Below are 22,635 nucleotides of genomic sequence, written 5' to 3'. Positions count from 1 at the left end.
GTGGTCGGCAGTAGCTCTCTGACGTGGCTGACAATCCTACGCGTGCCTAGGTTCCGCACCTCATGCTGATTGTTGGCTAAACCAGAGCTGGTACAAGCTCTAGGATGAATTAACTACTCGTGCTAATTTTATAACAAAAAATCTAAAACTTATCTTAGTACTGATTTTTTATCTAAAGGTTATTTATACATCATGTACTACCAATTCTTTATATTTATTTTTCAGGAGTTTGGCCCAGTCGACAAGCTACGCTTGGAGGCTCATCGACTCCTACGCTGTGCCCGGGGACTGCTCCGACCACCGAGCACGTTTACGTTCCCAACCACGCTCGGGGACTTGTCGACTACTCTCTATGCTGTGCTCGAAGACTGTGCCGACCACCGAGCACGTTTACGTTCCCAACCACGCTCGGGGACTTGTCCACCGGTCCCTACGCCGTGCTCGGGGACTGTGTCGACCACCGAGCACTATACGCTCGGGGACTGTTCGACCAGCTCACCAATTTGAGAGTTTTGGGACTGTACCGACCACCGAGCACTATACGCTCGGGGACTGGTCGACCAGCCCACCAATTTGAGAATTCGGGGACTGTACCAACCACCGAGCGTTATATGCTTGGGGACTGGTCGATTAGTCTATTCAATTGCAGACGAGCATGATATGCTCGGGGACTGGTAAATTCAATTTTTTAGACCTTGCTACAAGGCTCATACTTCGCCTTCCAGCAAGCTCGGGGACTACATCGGTACGATGCATCTGGCGATGCATCTCGTTTCAGAATTTCTTTGAGGACTTTTCTTTTGACCCTGGCACCACGTGCCCACGTCACCTACTACCAGGCTCGGGGACTAAGTGGGCACACTTCACCATGCGGTGAATATGCTTGCTTTTTTGAGGTGTATACTTTTCAGAAAAGTAAAGTGGGCACACTTCACTAGGAAAGAAATCTTTTTTAATTAAGAGCACCATGCATTCTTCGAACAACCTGCTTCTTCGATGTCAATGTTGATCAACTGTCTTTGGAGTTGGTCAAAATACCGTTGCAACTGTTTGGGCGACTTTCCTACTTATTGAAGACGTCAAGCCTCACTGATCGAAGAAGCTCAAGACGACGTGTTACATCACAATACATGGTGCTCGGGGACTAGCTGTGGGGGTATAAACCCCTATACCCTCATGGGCCTATATGGGCCGCACCATCAGAGGTGGCTCAGCCCACAGGATGAAGACGTGCGGCGCACGACTGGTCGGCGTGCACCGCAAGGCTACAATATATTGTACCAAATAGGATACTTTGCTTGTAATTCTGTCCCTCCAGGATATATAAGGAGGGGCAGAGGTCCCCTAGAGGACAGATCATATCATATTCTCTCAACACAATCCAATACAACCAGACGCAGGACGTAGGTATTACGCCAACTCGGCGGCCGAACCTGGATAAAAAGCTTGTCCGTGTCTTGCGTCACCATCGAGTTCGTAGTTTGCGCACCGTCTACCGATAAACTACTACCGTGGGTATACCCCAAGGTAGACTGCCGACTAGCTTTCGTCGACAACTCCCCTACTCACCATACGGCTGAGAGGCGTAGCACCTGTTTCACCGCTAGACACGACCCGGCGGCACAGTGTCTGCTTCTCCGCCCAACGTGCGCCCCGCATGTGACGCAGGGCGCGGCGATACGGTGAAGTAGTGGAGGTGGCACGACACGAGTAGACTGCCTAGTGAGCCACAATACAGTGGTAGCGCGACACCTGTGTGCCTGCTTCGCTCGGCATTAGTCTGCATTGTGGATCTAGGACATCATTGCGAGAGGAAGGAAGAAAGGGTATTGAGCAAAAATTCTGGATGTTCCCATTTCTTTGAGGGATCGAAGGAAGGTTTTGAGATAAGGGGATTGGAAAGAGGATATAGGAGAGTTCATTTGGTTGCCATGAATCCCCTTTATTTGTGGTTAGAGGGTAAAAGGGATTACATTTGCTCAATCTGGTGAAGATGCTCTAAATACATTAGCACTAATGGTAGACTTATATGAACCGCTAGTAAAAACAAGGGTTAATGTTTCAAAAAATAACAAGGGTTAATTGGAACGGTGTCATTATAATTTTCAAAATTTGAGAAACATTATTACAATTCATCTATTTCAAAACATACCTCTGTAATCTTGTTTGTATATGATATATACTCCCTTCAACCTAGAATGCTAAACGTTGTAGGATTCAAAATGTGTCTCAAAATAAGGCTCTGTTTAGTTTCCCACCCAAAAAAATTCCATCCATCCCATCGAATATTTGGACACATGCATGGAACATTAAATGTAGATAAAAAAATAAACTAATTACACAGTTTGGTTGAAAAACACGAGACGAATCTTTTAAGCCTAGTTAGTCCATAATTAGTCTTAAGTACTACAGTAACCCACATGTGCTAATGATACATTAATTATGCTTAATGGATTTGTCTTGCCGTTTTCAGACAAGTTATATAATTTATTTTTTTATTAGTTTCTAAAAACTTATACCGACATCTTTCCGACACAATCTCCCACCTAAACAAGGCCTAATCCGAACCCAGCCTGCCATCAATTGTCACTTCGTTGTCGTCCACTAGCTGAAGATGAATAAAAAAATAAAAAAATCTACCGATGGTGTGCAATAATAGTGTGGAGAGTTGAATAAAAATTATTTCCTTGCCAAAGCACTGCTCCCGAGGTCCATCTACGGACATCAGATTGGGTGCAATGACTCTCTTGTAGGGATATTTGTGTATTTTTGTTTCCATATATTGATCTTCAGGACAAGCTCTACAACATCTTGTAATATACTCCCTCCGTCCATCTATATCTTTCATCTTAGCCCTATGCGTACAGACCAAGGAGAAGCAGAGGCCCACGGGCTTTTCATTGAATCGCTGTGACGAAAGTAATTACTGTGCGATGTTTAGCTTCCCCGATGATAACGCCGTAAAAAATCTCCGTCTCCCGCTGCGTGACCCCGCGCTCGCGCAGATGCCGCGCGGCCGCCGCGCTCCCTCTTCTGTACGCATCTCTTTCTGGCGCCTAATGTCCAATGTCTATCAACGAAATTTTGGCAGCCAAATTTTAAGCATCAAACCTCAATTGGCGCCACTCTTCAATCTCGCTTTCAATTTTCCATGGCTTATATAAGTCGCCAAACAGGATGGAAACACCTAGCTAAATCCACCGAACGTTTTACCTCACCTGCTCTTTTTTCTCCACCTCTGATTAGATGCCGGGGTTAGAAATTGATTTGAATGATGAGCTGCCTGAATCTGGCGACTTGTATCCCATAGATTGGGATGAGATCCTTGAGTATCATGGGCCAGCACACCAACTTGATTATGATATGGTTTGGGACAATGGCAGCCAAGGTGCAAAACTGTCATGATCTTTGTTTTGCCTTCTGTTTTTTTGGTCGATGATCTTATTCTTTCTTTTTTGTGCTACAATAGGAGTGCAAGGAGATGGAGCCGATGGTCTACAAGGAGATGGATCTGATGTTCAGCAAGGAGATGGAGGTGATGCTTCAGGTTTGTGTTGTCAGACAGATACAGTTAGTAGATGGTTTGGGATCATTGGATTCAAGTGCCTTTGTTCTTTTACTTGTGTCCAGAACATGTTGAAGAGCAAGGTGGTGCTGGAACAGAAGGCGTGCAATTGCCTGAAGTTGATGGTCTGCAAGGTGCATCAACAAATAGAGCTGGTGCTTCAGGTATAATTTTTTTTCAGAATACTCTAGTTACACATGGCTTCAGTAAGTTTGATTCAGTAGTGACATGGCTTCAATAAGTTTGATTCAGTTGTGACATGGCTTCAGTTATTTTATCAGTATCCAATTTAGTCTGTTATCTGCATACTTAGTGTATGTTTTTATTTGTAGATTCTAGCAACAAGAGAAGGAAGTTCTATTCTGATGAGCTCAAGATCTCCATTTATCTAGAACTGTTAGCAAAAACAGATCCTCTTAAACTTCGTCGTGGAGTTACAAAGGCTGTTGCAGAGAAGTTTGGTGTCCCTCTACGGATTGTGCAGTACTGAAAAGTGCCCAAGAGGGGGGGGGGGTTGAATTGGGCTTCTCTAAAAAATTTAAGCAACCTATAAGCACCAATTCAACCCCTTGTGCCTAGTATGATCTAGAGAGCTACCGGATAAAAGTTTTACAACCTAGTTCCAAACCTATTCTAGCATGACAATTCTAAGAATGTAAAAACACAAAGTAAAAGCTAGAATGTAAAGGAGTAGTGGAAGAAAGTGCTCGGCGATGTTTTGTCGAAGTATCGGAGAGTCGCCACTCTCCACTAGTCCTCGTTGGAGCACCCGCGCAAGGGTCTTGCTCCCCCTTGGTCCGCGCAAGGACCAAGTGCTCTCTATGGGCTGATTCTTCGACACTACGTCACGGTGAATCGCCCAAAACCGCTCACAAGATTGACACGAGCCACCCACAAGAACTCCGGGCGGTCTTCGTGCCTCCAATCACCACCTAACCGTCTAGGTGATGGCGATCACCAAGAGTAACAAGCAAAGAACTCTCACTTGACCCAAACAAGGCTCTAGAGAGTGGTGGATGCACACTTGACTCTTGGAACTCACTAGAGAAGAATTCTCTCAAGAAATCACTCAATTCTCAATCCTCTCTAGGCTCTTGCTACTCTCTTGCTCCACAACAAGTTTCTCTGATGTTCAAATAGGCAAGAGAGCTCTCATGGACGAGGTGGAGGAGTATAAATACTACCCACGAAGTCCAAAGGTCAGCCAACCGTTTTCCACTGAAAACGGGGTCACCGGACGCACATTATGTTGCACCGGACGCACTGCACTGAGCGTCCGGTGATCCATAACGGCTAACTGTACTTGCTTCTGACAGGTCACCGGACGCTAACTTCCAGCGTCCGGTGCACCGTCCGGTGCTCGGGGAAGATTTACATGCTCCCTGCGTGTGGCAGAACCTCCTGAATTAAGTGGCCCACATGCACACATCATTGTCCCAAAGACTTCTGATCGACGTGCACGAGTTCCAAATGACTCAAGAAGTCTGTCGGGTGTCCTCGGGAAGCCCGAATCATCCACGTAACAATCTTTTCAGGAATTCCCTCATCAAGCATCACAGTATTACAACATTTCATAGATAAGAGAAATCAGAGTAAAAGCGGAAAGGTTACATAACATAGATTGAAACTTAAGTTCAAAGTTTACAAACCATAAGTATTTGATACATAAAAGCTTCGGAACTTTATAATTACATAAACCATGGGTTCACACAACAACTTTTACTTGCCCAAGGTCACACATCAGGTTCATCATCATCACTCTCCTCCACAAGAGTAAAATAACCATGACCATCAAAAGGATTATCAAGAGATTCACCTGCAACATGGGTTAATAAAACCCTGAGTACAAAAGTACTCAACAAGACTTAACCGACTATAAAAGAGGTGAAGACTCAGGTATGCAGGCTATGGGGATTCAAGGTAAAGCTTTAACAAGATCAAGTATTTCTTTTGCATAAAAGCTTACTAAGATTAAAGCCTACTTTCAAGTTTTAACTCAAGATTATCACTTATAACTAGCCAAGATCATTATCCAACTTTCATAAGCAAATCATCTCTTTCTTATACCAAAGATTCACTTATTACTACGATGATGGTACGAGGATTGAGGCTCCATATCCGAGGAAACACGGCGATTCGAATCGATTAAACCCAGCTGGGGATTCAGTACCACACGACATATGTAGAACTTAATCTTGCATATGTCAACCTTTTCTATAGATCCTCCCATACAAGAACGGGTCCAGCGTCACCCGAGAGTACAGTACACCACCATCCTACAGCCAATCTAGATGTTTCCCGGTCATCTCAGATCCGTAAGGTGTGTACACGCTACTCTCGCCATCTCTCCACTCCCAGTACGCGGTTAGCCGTTCTCAAGTATCGGAATAGCTATAGGTAAGGCTTACCGCCGCATGTGGGCTGTACTCAAAGTTCTCAATCACAACAGGCCAATCAACGGTACGGTCCTTAATCGACTCAGTTGGAGACACTACTTTAAGACTCCATTCTTAAAGCAAGTCCACCGACCGGTCTCAAGTTGAAACTTTATTGACCATAAAAGTATTTCACAACAACCCTTCAAACTTTCTCATTGAAAACCTATCTAATAAGCAGGACTAAGCATACTAAGCATTTTCATAAAACAGGTATCAAGGTTAATATAGAAATCATCAAGGTAGATAATGCAGCAAATAGGATTCACTCAACTCCTATTCACCTAATGCATCATATTAACTCAAGTGATATAAATAACTTTATGAAAATACAAGGATAGGGTTTAATGTCCGGGGCTTGCCTTGACCGGAAGGGAAGTTCGGCAACTCAACAACAATCGAAGGATCCACAAACTCGGAAGAAACCCACTGGGGATCAGATTCTTCCGGAGCGTATTCTATACGTAAAAGTGCATATGCATGATTATGATATACTCATGGCATGATAAAGACAGGTTACATGTTCTTGGATGATAACAACAAAATATGATTATCTCGAGTACAATTTACCTTCATGGTAAAGAAGCAAATTAATCTAGCTATCAAAGCATAGAGTATTACTAAACCAATTTTATCATCTTTATTAAACAAGATTGTGAAGCTATCATACAACAAAGATCATTTATATGAAATAAACCATAACCAGGGAGCATATCATGCCAAGTAACCATGGTTGTCAAACAATCCAAAATATCACCCCAAAGCCTAAAGGAATAATTATTTCTATTTCTTTTATAAGCATTTAAATAGCTTTATTAATAAACAGAGCATACTTAATCAAAAATAACTGAAATAATTTCTGAAGCTAGATAATATTAACACAAGTTCACATATTAAATTTCATAATTTTTGGATATATCTATAAATTGTTAAAATTCATGGAAGGTTTATTCATTAATAAACAGGGGCAATTTTCATATACATGCAAACTACCAGAAATTGGAATCTAATATTTTTATTGGGTTCTAAATATTTCAGGGAGCTGATACAAAAATTTTCATTATTTTTGGATCACCAAACAATTTATGACAGAAATTCAAACATCAACCATTTTTAAACAAAAAGGAAAAAGAAAAGCAATACTGTGCCTCTGCGGCCCAGGAGCTCGGCCCAAGCCCGCGTGAACTTGGCCCAGCCGGCCTTCCCCCGCGCGCGCTGGCAGATTTGCAGAAAAGCCCTCGGCTTTCTTAGCAACCAACCCGCAGACCACGCTACTATTCACATGAGTCTACGGCTTTGCAATCAAACCCCTCCCCTTGCTTATCTTTACAAACACGAGATCCTCGACACTCCGGCCGTCCAGAGCGCGGCAGAGCGCGGTGGCGTGGGTTACGCCGGCCAACTCCGGTCACCCCGAGCCAAACTGAGACGAGCACGAGCACCAGCAAACAACCCGCAACCGAACAAGCTATCAAACCCGCACTCTACTGCTCTAACGAACTCTGGCCACGAGCGACGGCGGACATGGCCGCGGCGGTGCTTACGCCGGTGGCTCTGGACCGGTAGAGAAAGAATGGAGAGGTCAGGAAGCATCGGCGTCTCACCCTGGGTGTGCTGACGCAGAGAGAAGGAGCGGAGAACAGTCGGGTGTTGCTCGTTCACGCGACCAGTGACTCCGGCGGCGAGCTCCGACGAAGAAGACGATGTTCCGGCGTCAGCTGTGAAGCAAAGAAGAAAAGAGCGAGCCGATGAGCATCACAAGGTCATGGCGAAGCAAAGACGAGAGAAAGAGAGAGCAGAAAGTTGCCCGGATGGGCTGACCACGACGAGCTTGACCACGGTGGCGCTCTGTCGCAGACGGAGAGGAAAACGAAGAGCTCCGGTGATCTGGTGCGAATGAGGAAAGAAGGGTGGGTTCTGGAGATGCGCAAGGAAGTAACGAAGATATGCCCGCGGTGAATTTGGATATGGATCAACCGTGGCGGTGAATTTTGGATTGGAGTGACATGCTGCCCGTCGGTGCTCCGTGGCAAAACGACGTCGGTGAGCGCAAGAGAGAAAGGCACGTCGCGCTCCACTTCGCCAGCAGCTGCTTCACCTTGCCACGGACGCGAGCACGTGCTTGGACGAGATGAAACGGTGGTTCACGCGCTGGCAAACGCCGATCAACGCTCGGTTGTCCACCGCCATGAACAGGGCTAGAACTTATCCCCATTTACCCCTTTCCGTCCTTTTGCAAAAATCGACCAAAAATTGAACTGAAATCAAATTTTCACCAAAAAGAAACTTGTGCAAAATTTTGTAAGCTACAAAACATCTTTTGGTGGCCAGAGCTAATTCTGAGTGGAAAATAGCTAGATTGGCCAAACAGTTTGAAATTCAAGCTTAATTCCAAATTTTTGAATTGGGGCAAAACAGAATTTCTAAAATTACTTTTGATTTTGCATAACAACTTGAAAAACTCCCAACATGAAAGTTGTTCAACTTTTCAAGCCCTACAACTTTCATGTTGACCATTTTTCAAAATTCCAAACAGATTTTGAATTGGGGATTTAAGTTTGAAAAGGGGACATTTTCCGGAAATCTGTATTTTCAAAATTACTTTGAATTTTGTATGGAAACTCCAAAAACTCAAAACACCAAAGTTGTACATCTTGACAATATGTACAACTTTGCTTTTGAACTCAACTTCAAATTTTGCTTAGTTTTTAAATTACACAAAAGGGGACAAATCTAGGGTTTTGAAAACTAGGGTTTCCCCCCTAAGCTTTTCGGAAAAACTTTCACCCAAGGTTTTTAAACTCCAAAACAAACATCCATACATAAAATAAACACACTTTACTTCCTAAACACATTCATCCAATTTGAATTTATTTTAAGTTAATGCATTAGTGTGTGCTTAACGAATTTACGATGCAATGCTCATGATGACATGTCATGTTTTAGTTCGCTTAACACGAGAGTGTTACAGCTCTTTCCCCCTTAAAGAAATCTCGTCCCGAGATTTACCTTAAAGGCTAACTACTGGAAAAGGAAATTTGTCAAGCACTTCCATTCCCAACCTTTATAAAAACAGGGGTAGATCATTATACTATAGATTACAAGGATAAGACAGAAGAAAAGAACTCAGGAAAACGTTCTAAGAGAAACTCTTCGGATTCCCAAGTGGCTTCTTCTTCGGTATGTTGATTCCATTGCACCTTGTAATATTTGATAGTTCTTCTACGAGTGACTCGATCTTTTTGATCCAGAATCTTGATGGGATACTCTGAATATGTTAGATCAGGCTTTAACTCAATTTCTTCAACATGAATGATATGATCAGGCACTCGAAGACATTTCTTTAATTGAGAGACATGGAACACATTGTGTACTGATAACAACTGTGGTGGTAAATCTAGACGATATGCCACCTTTCCACATCTTTCAAGGATTTGATATGGACCTATGTATCGAGGTGCCAACTTTCCTTTTACTCCAAAACGAGTGACTCCTTTCATAGGTGACACTTTGAGGTATACATAGTCACTAACCTCAAAGCTAAGAGATCGGCGTCTCTTATCAGCATAACTCTTTTGCCTGGACTGTGCTATCTTCATGTTCTCTTGAATGAGCCTGACTTTTTCTTCGGTTTCTTTGACTAAGTCAACCCCGAAGAGACTATGTTCTCCAGGTTCTGACCAATTCAAAGGTGTCCTGCACCTTCTGCCATACAGAGCTTCGAATGGTGCCATCTTAATGCTCTCTTGATAACTATTATTATAAGAGAATTCTGCTAAAGGCAAACATTCGTGCCACTTCTCTGAATAACTGAGCACACAAGATCTTAACATATCTTCTAAGATTTGGTTGACTCTTTCAGTCTGGCCTCCAGTTTGTGGATGATAAGCTGTACTATGCAGAAGTTTGGTACCCAAGGACTTATGCAGATGCTTCCAGAAAGCATTCACAAATTGTGTCCCTCTATCAGATACAATAGTCTTTGGAACACCATGTAGACTCACAATTCTGTTAAAGTATATCTTAGCATAGTCAGAAGCTCGATAATCCTTTCTTACTGGAATGAAATGAGCCGATTTGGTCAGACGATCAACAATGACCCATATGGAATCAAACCCTCTCGATGTTCTGGGTAGACCCACTATGAAGTCCATACTGATGTCATCCCACTTCCAAGATGGAATTGGCAACGGTTGCAATTCTCCAGCAGACCTAAGATGAACTGCTTTCACCTTTTGACAAGTATCACATCTAGCCACATAACTAGCAATTTCAAGCTTCATCTTAGTCCACCAGAATCTTTGTTTTAGATCATGATACATCTTATTACTGCCTGGATGGATTGAAAATCTTGTTGCATGAGCTTCATCAAGAATTTGTTTTCTGAGTTCAGGAACTTTTGGAACTACTAACCGATCCTTGAACCAAATCACTCCAGTTTCATCTATCCTGAACTTGGAATTCTGCTCAGACTGGATCTTTTCTTTCAAAAAGCTCATACCCTTATTTTCTTTCTGAGCTGTAATAATCTGATCTTTGATAGATGAATGAACTGTCATATTTGCAAGACTTCCTTGTGGAACCATTTCTAGACTTAACTTCTCAAATTCATAACACAAGGTAAGGTTTATCGGCTTAACTTCCAGACAATTGCAATGGCTCTTTCGGCTGAGTGCATCTGCCACTACATTGGCTTTGCCTGGGTGATAGTGTACTTCAATATCATAATCTTTTATCAGTTCTAACCATCTTCTCTGACGCATATTCAATTCTGACTGGGTGAAGATGTATTTCAAACTCTTGTGATCAGTATATATGTGACAAGTATTACCCAGCAGATAGTGTCGCCAAATTTTGAGAGCATGGACTACAGCTGCCAACTCTAGATCATGGGTTGGATAATGCTCTTCATGACGCTTAAGTTGTCGTGAAGCATATGCAATGACTCTGCCTTCTTGCATTAGTACACACCCAATGCCTTTGCCTGAAGCATCACAATACACATCAAAAGATTTTTCAATATTAGGTTGAGCTAACACTGGTGCAGTGGTCAACAACTTTTTCAAAGTCCGAAAAGCTTCTTCACACTCGGATGACCACACAAACTTGGTATCATTCTTCAGCAGTGTCGTCATTGGTTTAGAGATCTTGGAGAAGTCAGGGATAAACCTGCGATAATACCCCGCTAATCCTAAGAAACTCCGAACTTGATGTACTGAAGTTGGTGACTTCCAGTCAAGAACTTCCTGAACTTTGCTTGGATCTACCGCAACACCTTCAGCTGACAGGACATGACCCAAAAATTGGACTTCATCTATCCAGAACTCACACTTACTAAACTTAGCATATAAATGATGTTCTCTCAGGCGAGTTAACACTATCCTGAGATGCTCTTCATGCTCTTCTTTAGTTTTGGAATAGATGAGAATGTCATCAATGAATACCACCACGAACTTATCTAACTCTGGCATGAAAACTGAATTCATCAAGTACATAAAATGTGCTGGGGCATTTGTCAGACCAAAAGACATGACCAGATATTCATACAAACCATATCTGGTAGTGAATGCTGTTTTCGGAACATCTTTTGGCTTGATCTTAATTTGATGATACCCCGATCTCAAGTCTATCTTTGAAAATACCTTAGCACCAGTTAGTTGATCAAAGAGAAGATCAATACGGGGCAAAGGATACTTATTCTTGATTGTTACCTCATTCAAAGGACGATAGTCTACACATAGCCTCAAGGTATTGTCCTTTTTCTTCACAAAGATTGCCGGACAACCCCATGGTGATGAACTAGGTCGAATGAAACCTTTATCCATCAATTCTTGCAACTGAGTCTTCAATTCTGCTAATTCTTTTGGTGGCATTCTATAAGCTCTTCTAGATATTGGTGCTGTCCCTGGCTTGAGTTCTATCTCAAACTCCACATCACGATCAGGTGGCAGACCAGGTAAATCTTCTGGAAACACATTAGGAAACTCACAGACCACTGGAATATCCTTGATTTCCTTAACAGAGATAGCACACACTTGCTCAACTGCTCTCTTGAGAGTAGGAAGATGGATAAGAAGTTGAGACTTGCTATTAGGTAAGTTGACCTTGATGGTTCTATTTAAGGTGTCTATAACTGCACCTCTCTGGCTCATCCAGTTCATACCCAATATCACATCTATACTCGGATTTTTTAACACTATCATGGATGTTGGAAATATATATCCACCCAAGTCTATTGGTACCTGATATACCATTTCCTTAGTGCATAGTCTACCCCCAGGTGACTGTATAAAGAACTCATCTTTGGTTGCACCAATAGGTATATTATGCTTTTCCGCAAATGTTCTATTCATGAAAGTATGTGATGCTCCAGAATCAAAAAGTGTAAGTGCTGGGTGTTGGGCAACAGGGAACATACCAAGCATCACTGGCTCTCCCTCAGGTATAGCTTCAACTTGAGTATGGAAAACCCTTCCTGTTTTCTGAGTACCCTTACCCTTCTGCGGATTCTGGGCATGACCTTTGTTTTGATTTGTTTGTTGATTTCCAACTGGCCTTGGTGCGTTGACATTTGGAACATTTTGCCTTGGATATGGACATTCACGAGAAAAATGTCCACTCTTCCCACAATTGTAACAAGGGTTGTTTGCAGCTTGTGGCATTGGCGGACGAATGGCAGGAACATTCGGCTGACGTTGAACATTGAACGGCATTGTCGGTCTTGCAAAACTCCTCTGCATATTCTGCTGCTGAGGCGGCTGATAAGAAGGACGATAAGATGGGCGGAACTGCTGAGCTGGATGATATATGAGCCTCTGGCGCTTCTTGTTGCCGCCAGATGATCCAGACCCTGAGACAAACCCCTTCTTCTTCTTAGCCTCCTTATGTTTGCGGTTTTTCTCTTCACTGGAGATAGCAATGTTCACTGCCTCATGATAAGATATATTGCCACACGATGCCATCATCAGTTGAAGTTTTGTATTCAAGCCTCTCATAAAACAATCCTTCTTCTTTTCATCAGTGTTGACTTGCTCAATTGCATATTGGGACAGATGATTAAACTTTCCAATATACTGTATAACTGAGTCATCCCCCTGACGGAGAGCTAAGAACTCTTCGAGCTTCATTTTCATAACCCCCTTGGGAATGTAATGAGCCCTGAAGGCTTCCTTGAATTCTCCCCAAGTGATTCGGTGGCGGGCTGGTTGAACAGCCAGTAAGTTTTCCCACCAAACTCCTGCTGCTCCTCTCAGCTGCTGAGCGGCGAAAGCTGGCTTCTGGGTTTCAGTACAGTTGATGAGACTGAACTTTTGCTCCATAGTGCGGAGCCAATCCTCAGCTTCAAGAGGTTCATCGGCTTTTGTGAAAACTGGGGGACGAGTATCTGTGAAGTCAACATATGTGGTTTCTTCTCGGTTATGGCGACCACGGCCACGCTGACCAACATTCTGGTTTTGTGCTAACAGAGTTGTTGCATTGACCAATGCTGCAATTGCATCAGCCAAAGAGGGTGGAACGGGTGGTGCATTAGGAAAATCATCCCCACCCTGGGAAGAACTAGCTCCAAGGTTGTTAGCAGACATCTGTTTAAAAACACATCACACTTTAATTAACATGCTTACTTAACCATCATACATCATGACTTACATAACACAAACACGTTCATCTTATTTATCATACAAGTCCGCTCCTGGGCAGGACTACTGAAACCACTATCTTACACAACTTCCCATACTAGAGGTTTTTCTGACTAACTAAGTTACAAAGTCAGAAGAGCACACTAGGTCATACTTCGTGCCTACTCAACACCTAGTCATCATCCATATCCGACTCACTGGTGGTAACACCCTCATCTGGAGTGGGAGTTCCTGGCTCCTCTGCTTCATCCTCAGAAGTATCACTATCCACTTGGATGACAACTGGTCCTTCCTCCGCTGCTTCAGGAGCCTCGGGTGGATTGAGGGCATCCTGCAGCTGGTGCACTTCCTCATGGAGGGTGTTGGTATAGGCCTCAAGAGTGACCACATACCCTGCCATATGGTACAGCTGAACTTCCATATTGATGTTGTCAGTGAGCATCAGGCGCATATCATTCTTCATAAGCCTGTAGGTCCTTGGCGAAGGAGGACCTCCGCTGGTGTCACTCCCGTTTCTGTCGCTGGAGTTATCAGTGCTGCTGTCGCTGCTGTCGGAGGGTGGCGGATCCCTTGATGCCAACTGATGCCTGGGAACACGACCTCCGGTGGACTTGCGAGCGGTTAGGCGGGTACGAGCCATCTGCCAAAATATTTTTATTTTGAATATTAGAACTATATATGTTTCAAGGTTAAAGGATAGAGTTTTACAATTAGATGGACATATTACCTCTAATTATAACAACTTTAAGGAGGAAAGTTAAGTACATGTTTATCAATAATGATGCATGAAACGTACTTACGAACAAAGCATACATCAAACAAGTAACTAACTTTAAATTAGTCACTTAATCATAAAAGTGCATAAACTTTCTTTTCATAAATAGGGCATTATTATATTATCATAAGCATCGTTCCTTGTATATAGATATTACCATAATTATACTAAGAACATATCCATTTAGATAGAAGGATAAGTCTAAAGAATGAACTGAGACAAGTTAGAAGCATAAGACAAGCTTAGAAGCAATTTGGACTCAAACTAATTTGAAATTTAGTTTGACTCAAAAGCTTTTGAAGTTTTCAAAATCGAATACTGCTATACTTTCTAAGGGAAACCTGCTCTGATACCAGCTGTGGCAGAACCTCCTGAATTAAGTGGCCCACATGCACACATCATTGTCCCAAAGACTTCTGATCGACGTGCACGAGTTCCAAATGACTCAAGAAGTCTGTCGGGTGTCCTCGGGAAGCCCGAATCATCCACGTAACAATCTTTTCAGGAATTCCCTCATCAAGCATCACAGTATTACAACATTTCATAGATAAGAGAAATCAGAGTAAAAGCGGAAAGGTTACATAACATAGATTGAAACTTAAGTTCAAAGTTTACAAACCATAAGTATTTGATACATAAAAGCTTCGGAACTTTATAATTACATAAACCATGGGTTCACACAACAACTTTTACTTGCCCAAGGTCACACATCAGGTTCATCATCATCACTCTCCTCCACAAGAGTAAAATAACCATGACCATCAAAAGGATTATCAAGAGATTCACCTGCAACATGGGTTAATAAAACCCTGAGTACAAAAGTACTCAACAAGACTTAACCGACTATAAAAGAGGTGAAGACTCAGGTATGCAGGCTATGGGGATTCAAGGTAAAGCTTTAACAAGATCAAGTATTTCTTTTGCATAAAAGCTTACTAAGATTAAAGCCTACTTTCAAGTTTTAACTCAAGATTATCACTTATAACTAGCCAAGATCATTATCCAACTTTCATAAGCAAATCATCTCTTTCTTATACCAAAGATTCACTTATTACTACGATGATGGTACGAGGATTGAGGCTCCATATCCGAGGAAACACGGCGATTCGAATCGATTAAACCCAGCTGGGGATTCAGTACCACACGACATATGTAGAACTTAATCTTGCATATGTCAACCTTTTCTATAGATCCTCCCATACAAGAACGGGTCCAGCGTCACCCGAGAGTACAGTACACCACCATCCTACAGCCAATCTAGATGTTTCCCGGTCATCTCAGATCCGTAAGGTGTGTACACGCTACTCTCGCCATCTCTCCACTCCCAGTACGCGGTTAGCCGTTCTCAAGTATCGGAATAGCTATAGGTAAGGCTTACCGCCGCATGTGGGCTGTACTCAAAGTTCTCAATCACAACAGGCCAATCAACGGTACGGTCCTTAATCGACTCAGTTGGAGACACTACTTTAAGACTCCATTCTTAAAGCAAGTCCACCGACCGGTCTCAAGTTGAAACTTTATTGACCATAAAAGTATTTCACAACAACCCTTCAAACTTTCTCATTGAAAACCTATCTAATAAGCAGGACTAAGCATACTAAGCATTTTCATAAAACAGGTATCAAGGTTAATATAGAAATCATCAAGGTAGATAATGCAGCAAATAGGATTCACTCAACTCCTATTCACCTAATGCATCATATTAACTCAAGTGATATAAATAACTTTATGAAAATACAAGGATAGGGTTTAATGTCCGGGGCTTGCCTTGACCGGAAGGGAAGTTCGGCAACTCAACAACAATCGAAGGATCCACAAACTCGGAAGAAACCCACTGGGGATCAGATTCTTCCGGAGCGTATTCTATACGTAAAAGTGCATATGCATGATTATGATATACTCATGGCATGATAAAGACAGGTTACATGTTCTTGGATGATAACAACAAAATATGATTATCTCGAGTACAATTTACCTTCATGGTAAAGAAGCAAATTAATCTAGCTATCAAAGCATAGAGTATTACTAAACCAATTTTATCATCTTTATTAAACAAGATTGTGAAGCTATCATACAACAAAGATCATTTATATGAAATAAACCATAACCAGGGAGCATATCATGCCAAGTAACCATGGTTGTCAAACAATCCAAAATATCACCCCAAAGCCTAAAGGAATAATTATTTCTATTTCTTTTATAAGCATTTAAATAGCTTTATTAATAAACAGAGCATACTTAATCAAAAATAACTGAAATAATTTCTGAAGCTAGATAATATTAACACAAGTTCACATATTAAATTTCATAATTTTTGGATATATCTATAAATTGTTAAAATTCATGGAAGGTTTATTCATTAATAAACAGGGGCAATTTTCATATACATGCAAACTACCAGAAATTGGAATCTAATATTTTTATTGGGTTCTAAATATTTCAGGGAGCTGATACAAAAATTTTCATTATTTTTGGATCACCAAACAATTTATGACAGAAATTCAAACATCAACCATTTTTAAACAAAAAGGAAAAAGAAAAGCAATACTGTGCCTCTGCGGCCCAGGAGCTCGGCCCAAGCCCGCGTGAACTTGGCCCAGCCGGCCTTCCCCCGCGCGCGCTGGCAGATTTGCAGAAAAGCCCTCGGCTTTCTTAGCAACCAACCCGCAGACCACGCTACTATTCACATGAGTCTACGGCTTTGCAATCAAACCCCTCCCCTTGCTTATCTTTACAAACACGAGATCCTCGACACTCCGGCCGTCCAGAGCGCGGCAGAGCGCGGTGGCGTGGGTTACGCCGGCCAACTCCGGTCACCCCGAGCCAAACTGAGACGAGCACGAGCACCAGCAAACAACCCGCAACCGAACAAGCTATCAAACCCGCACTCTACTGCTCTAACGAACTCTGGCCACGAGCGACGGCGGACATGGCCGCGGCGGTGCTTACGCCGGTGGCTCTGGACCGGTAGAGAAAGAATGGAGAGGTCAGGAAGCATCGGCGTCTCACCCTGGGTGTGCTGACGCAGAGAGAAGGAGCGGAGAACAGTCGGGTGTTGCTCGTTCACGCGACCAGTGACTCCGGCGGCGAGCTCCGACGAAGAAGACGATGTTCCGGCGTCAGCTGTGAAGCAAAGAAGAAAAGAGCGAGCCGATGAGCATCACAAGGTCATGGCGAAGCAAAGACGAGAGAAAGAGAGAGCAGAAAGTTGCCCGGATGGGCTGACCACGACGAGCTTGACCACGGTGGCGCTCTGTCGCAGACGGAGAGGAAAACGAAGAGCTCCGGTGATCTGGTGCGAATGAGGAAAGAAGGGTGGGTTCTGGAGATGCGCAAGGAAGTAACGAAGATATGCCCGCGGTGAATTTGGATATGGATCAACCGTGGCGGTGAATTTTGGATTGGAGTGACATGCTGCCCGTCGGTGCTCCGTGGCAAAACGACGTCGGTGAGCGCAAGAGAGAAAGGCACGTCGCGCTCCACTTCGCCAGCAGCTGCTTCACCTTGCCACGGACGCGAGCACGTGCTTGGACGAGATGAAACGGTGGTTCACGCGCTGGCAAACGCCGATCAACGCTCGGTTGTCCACCGCCATGAACAGGGCTAGAACTTATCCCCATTTACCCCTTTCTGTCCTTTTGCAAAAATCGACCAAAAATTGAACTGAAATCAAATTTTCACCAAAAAGAAACTTGTGCAAAATTTTGTAAGCTACAAAACATCTTTTGGTGGCCAGAGCTAATTCTGAGTGGAAAATAGCTAGATTGGCCAAACAGTTTGAAATTCAAGCTTAATTCCAAATTTTTGAATTGGGGCAAAACAGAATTTCTAAAATTACTTTTGATTTTGCATAACAACTTGAAAAACTCCCAACATGAAAGTTGTTCAACTTTTCAAGCCCTACAACTTTCATGTTGACCATTTTTCAAAATTCCAAACAGATTTTGAATTGGGGATTTAAGTTTGAAAAGGGGACATTTTCCGGAAATCTGTATTTTCAAAATTACTTTGAATTTTGTATGGAAACTCCAAAAACTCAAAACACCAAAGTTGTACATCTTGACAATATGTACAACTTTGCTTTTGAACTCAACTTCAAATTTTGCTTAGTTTTTAAATTACACAAAAGGGGACAAATCTAGGGTTTTGAAAACTAGGGTTTCCCCCCTAAGCTTTTCGGAAAAACTTTCACCCAAGGTTTTTAAACTCCAAAACAAACATCCATACATAAAATAAACACACTTTACTTCCTAAACACATTCATCCAATTTGAATTTATTTTAAGTTAATGCATTAGTGTGTGCTTAACGAATTTACGATGCAATGCTCATGATGACATGTCATGTTTTAGTTCGCTTAACACGAGAGTGTTACACTGCGCATGGGACCGGACGCTACCCGGTGCGTCCGGTGCTAGCGTCCGGTGCTCAGGGCAGGTTTGCAACCTCCCTGCGTAAGGGACCGGACGCTGCCCGGTGAGTCCGGTGCCAGCGTCCGGTGCCTAACCCTAAGCACGGCACTGTTCTAACGGCTAAGAACCTCACCGGACGCATTCACAGAGCGTCCGGTGCAGCGTCTGGTGCCTCCTTGGGCACCCTAACTTCGTCGAAACGCGATCGCTCCAAAACGAAGTTTGTTCCTCTCGATCTAAGGACTATCTCTGAGCTGCCTAGTGCTAGGTTTACCAAGTGTGCACCACACCTAAACCTAAAGCCTTGCCTAAGTTAAGCTACTAGATCAAAGCCCCTCTTAATAGTACGGTCAAAGGACAACAAAGTCCTAAACTACTCTAAGTGCCCTTCTTCACCATATGGCACTTAAACCTAGTCTAGTCTTGACGATGTCCATCCATCCTTTGAAAACCGAAACGATTTCCACTATTAAGTAGGCATGTACGTCCCTTTCCATCGAGTACCTATTTACCATGACCTTACCTATGACTTTGGCTCTGCAAAACACGCGTTAGTCATAGTAATAAATAATGTCATTAATCACCGAAACTACTAGGGGCCTAGATGCCCTTTCAATCTCCCCATTTTTGGTGATTGATGACAACCTCGAGTATGAAGGGAGTTGAGGTTTTCAAATAACTTGGTTTCAATAAGCATGTTACAATAAGAGCAAGGGGATTAGTCATGCTTATATCCACCAATTCCAATACACTGCATCCAAATATGTGAGTGGTATAGAACAGGATAATAAACACAAGGCTCATAAGTACATCGGAGTAAAATACGGAAGCAAAAGAAATATGAGCCAAAATACATGACATTAGGATATCATAAAAAGCACAAGTCATGTCTCACAACCATAGTAACTCTCACAGGTGCAATGCATAAACATAGACATGATGCATGATGGAGTGGCACACATAAAAGTATCTCAAAAGAATAGGGACCCTCTCAAGCTCTCTAGCTCTCTAGCTCCCCCTAACTCCTAACTCTCATACTCACACTCTCTCCCCCTTTGGCATCAAGAGCCAAAAGCCTAAGAAGTCGGTGGAGGAGGTGAAGCAGTGGAGTCCCTCGGCACGGCCTCGAAGCGAGCTGCATCGTCTGAACCAAGTTCCATCTTCAATAACACACAAATTAACACCAAATGGAACTGGTATGGGTGACTTCTCTCAAACCCTCAAATTTTCACAAATATTTAGCCATAGGCTTAATAGTTTTTACGAAAATAGTTCGAGAAAATCACCAAGGAGCATCATATGGCCATAAAGCTATGGGTTTGAATCATAATGAGCTTTGAATGCTCCCCCTATCTATGGACGAACACAGCGGATGCTCAACGAATAACCGAAAAGAAACGGTCAACTAACAAGCATGCATATGATATGAGTTGTGATGCAATACTTGAAAGTAAACTAATGCTTGTCAAGTTTGATCCAAGGTTAAGCTTTTTCACACACACAAAGGGGTTATCTTAACCATGTTAGACAAACCCTACATGCAAGTTGTTTTTTTTTAGATTTAAGTATGCATGACATGCAAAACAAAAGCTATTTACAAGTTTCAACACACAACTTTTATCTTTTAGTGAAGTTAGAGAGATCAAGCACATTAAGTTCATTTCTTAACATACAAAACCTAGCTTCATCTAGGGGTTTTGTGAAGATATCCGCCAATTGATTTTCCGTTCCCACATTCTCTAGAGATATGTCACCTTTAGCAACATGATCCCTAAGGAAGTGGTGGCGGATATCAATATGTTTTGTGCGGGTGTGTTGAACCGGGTTGTTTGCAAGTTTTACGGCACTTTTGTTGTCACACAACAAAGGTACTTTGTCTAGTACTGCTTCATAGTCTAGCAAAGTTTGTTTCATGTAGAGTATTTGTGCACATCAAGCACCGGCGGCAATGTATTCCGCCTCGGCCGTTGACAAGGCAACACTATTTTGTTTCTTTGACATCCAAGAGACAAGTGATCTACCTAGGAAGTGGCACCCTCCGGATGTGCTTTTTCTATCAATCCGGCACCCGGCATAATCCAAATCGGAATAGCCTACAAGTTGGAATCTTGCACCTTTGGGATACCACAAACCTAGGCCAGGTGTGTATTTTAGATACCTAAGAATTCTCTTGACCGCAATCAAGTGAGATTCCATAGGCATTGCTTGATATCTAGCACACATACACACACTAAACATGATATCGGGCCTAGATGCGGTGAGGTAGAGGAGACTTCCTATCATGGAGCGATAGAGAGTCTTGTCAATTGGGTTACCTCCCTCATCCAAGTCGAGATGCCCATTTGATGCCATGGGAGTCTTGATTGGCTTGCAATCCATGATCTTGAACTCTTGAGAAGATCTTGTGTGTACTTCTCTTGAGAGATGAAAACTCCTTCCTTCATTTGCTTGACTTGAAATCCTAGGAAGAAGGATAGCTCGCCAATCATGGACATCTCAAACTCCTTGGACATCAAATCACCAAATTCCTTGCAAAAATCTTCATTAGTAGAGCCAAAAATAATATCATCAACATAAACTTGGCAAATGAAGATTTCCCCATTCATTTTCTTGGTGAAGAGTGTTGTGTCAACTTTCCCAATCTTGAAGCCCTTCTCAATGAGGAAGTCCCTAAGCCTTTCATACCATGCTCTAGGAGCTTGCTTGAGACCATAGAGAGCCTTGGACAACCGGTAGACATGTTTGGGGTACCTAGGGTCTTCAAAACCGGGGGGTTGCTCAACATAGACAAGCTCATTAATATATCCATTCAAAAAGGCACTTTTCACATCCATTTGAAATAACTTGATATCATGACTAGATGCATATGCAAGTAGGATACGGATTGCTTCAAGTCTTGCCACCGGTGCAAAGGTTTCACCGAAGTCAAGACCTTCCACTTGTGAAAAGCCTTTTGCCACGAGCCTTGCCTTGTTGCGCACCACTTTGCCTTGATCATCCTTCTTGTTCCGGAAGACCCACTTTGTTCCAATCACTCTTGCATCTTTGGGTCGCTCTTTAAGTGTCCATACTTGGTTGCGAGAGAAGTTGTTCAACTCCTCTTGCATGGCCATGATCCAATCCGCATCACGAAGAGCTTCCTCTATGGTCTTTGGTTCATCTTCAAGAGACACAAAAGCATGATGTTCAATAAATAAAGCATGTCTAGAACGAGTAGTTACACCATGTGATGGGCTCCCGATGATGAGATCTTGAGAGTGATCTTGGAGGAGATGTGATGTTCTTCTTGGTGCCACTTGGGGGGTAGGTTGGGGAGCATCAACATCTTGTGCTTGTGCCACCGCTTGCTCAAGAGTGACTTGAGTGTCTTCATGAGCATCTCTCACATCCTTGTCTTCGTCTTGTGGACTATGTGAGGTGGATGGTGGCTCAATGACTTGCACATCATCATCTTCTTCTTTTGGCTTGATGTCCCCCACCGGCATGTTTTTCATGGCATCCCTCAATGGTTCACCACCTACATCATCAAGATTATCACTTGCTCTTTGGGAGCCATTAGTTTCATCAAATTCAACATCAAATGTTTCTTCAACCATGTTTGTGGCATGGTTAAAGACCCTATATGCCATTGACTTTGATGAATAGCCAACCAAGTAGCCAATGTCACATCTTCTTTGGAACTTTCCCAAGTGTTGGCGCTTCTTGTAGATGTAGCATTTGCATCCAAACACTCTAAAGAATGAGACATCGGGCTTCTTCCCATTGAGCAACTCATAAGGTGTCTTCTCTAGGAACTTGTGAGGAAAGAGCCG

The 22,635-nt window shown here is 42.8% G+C and overlaps 1 protein-coding gene across 1 annotated transcript; it reads left to right on the top strand.

The window, feature by feature from the left end:
- On the top strand, positions 3,064 to 4,130 carry LOC8075255. The gene is made up of 4 exons (XM_002447724.2): positions 3,064 to 3,388; positions 3,470 to 3,547; positions 3,631 to 3,729; positions 3,898 to 4,130. The coding sequence occupies exons 1-4, from the start codon at positions 3,247 to 3,249 to the stop codon at positions 4,053 to 4,055; spliced, it is 477 nt and encodes a 158-aa protein (XP_002447769.1). The 5' UTR covers positions 3,064 to 3,246; the 3' UTR covers positions 4,056 to 4,130.

This window comes from Sorghum bicolor, chromosome 6 (genome assembly GCF_000003195.3).
Source record: "Sorghum bicolor cultivar BTx623 chromosome 6, Sorghum_bicolor_NCBIv3, whole genome shotgun sequence".
In the NCBI taxonomy this organism is placed as follows: Eukaryota; Viridiplantae; Streptophyta; class Magnoliopsida; order Poales; family Poaceae; genus Sorghum; species Sorghum bicolor.
Note: the sequence above shows the minus strand (reverse complement) of the source record. Positions and strands in the feature narration are given on the sequence as shown.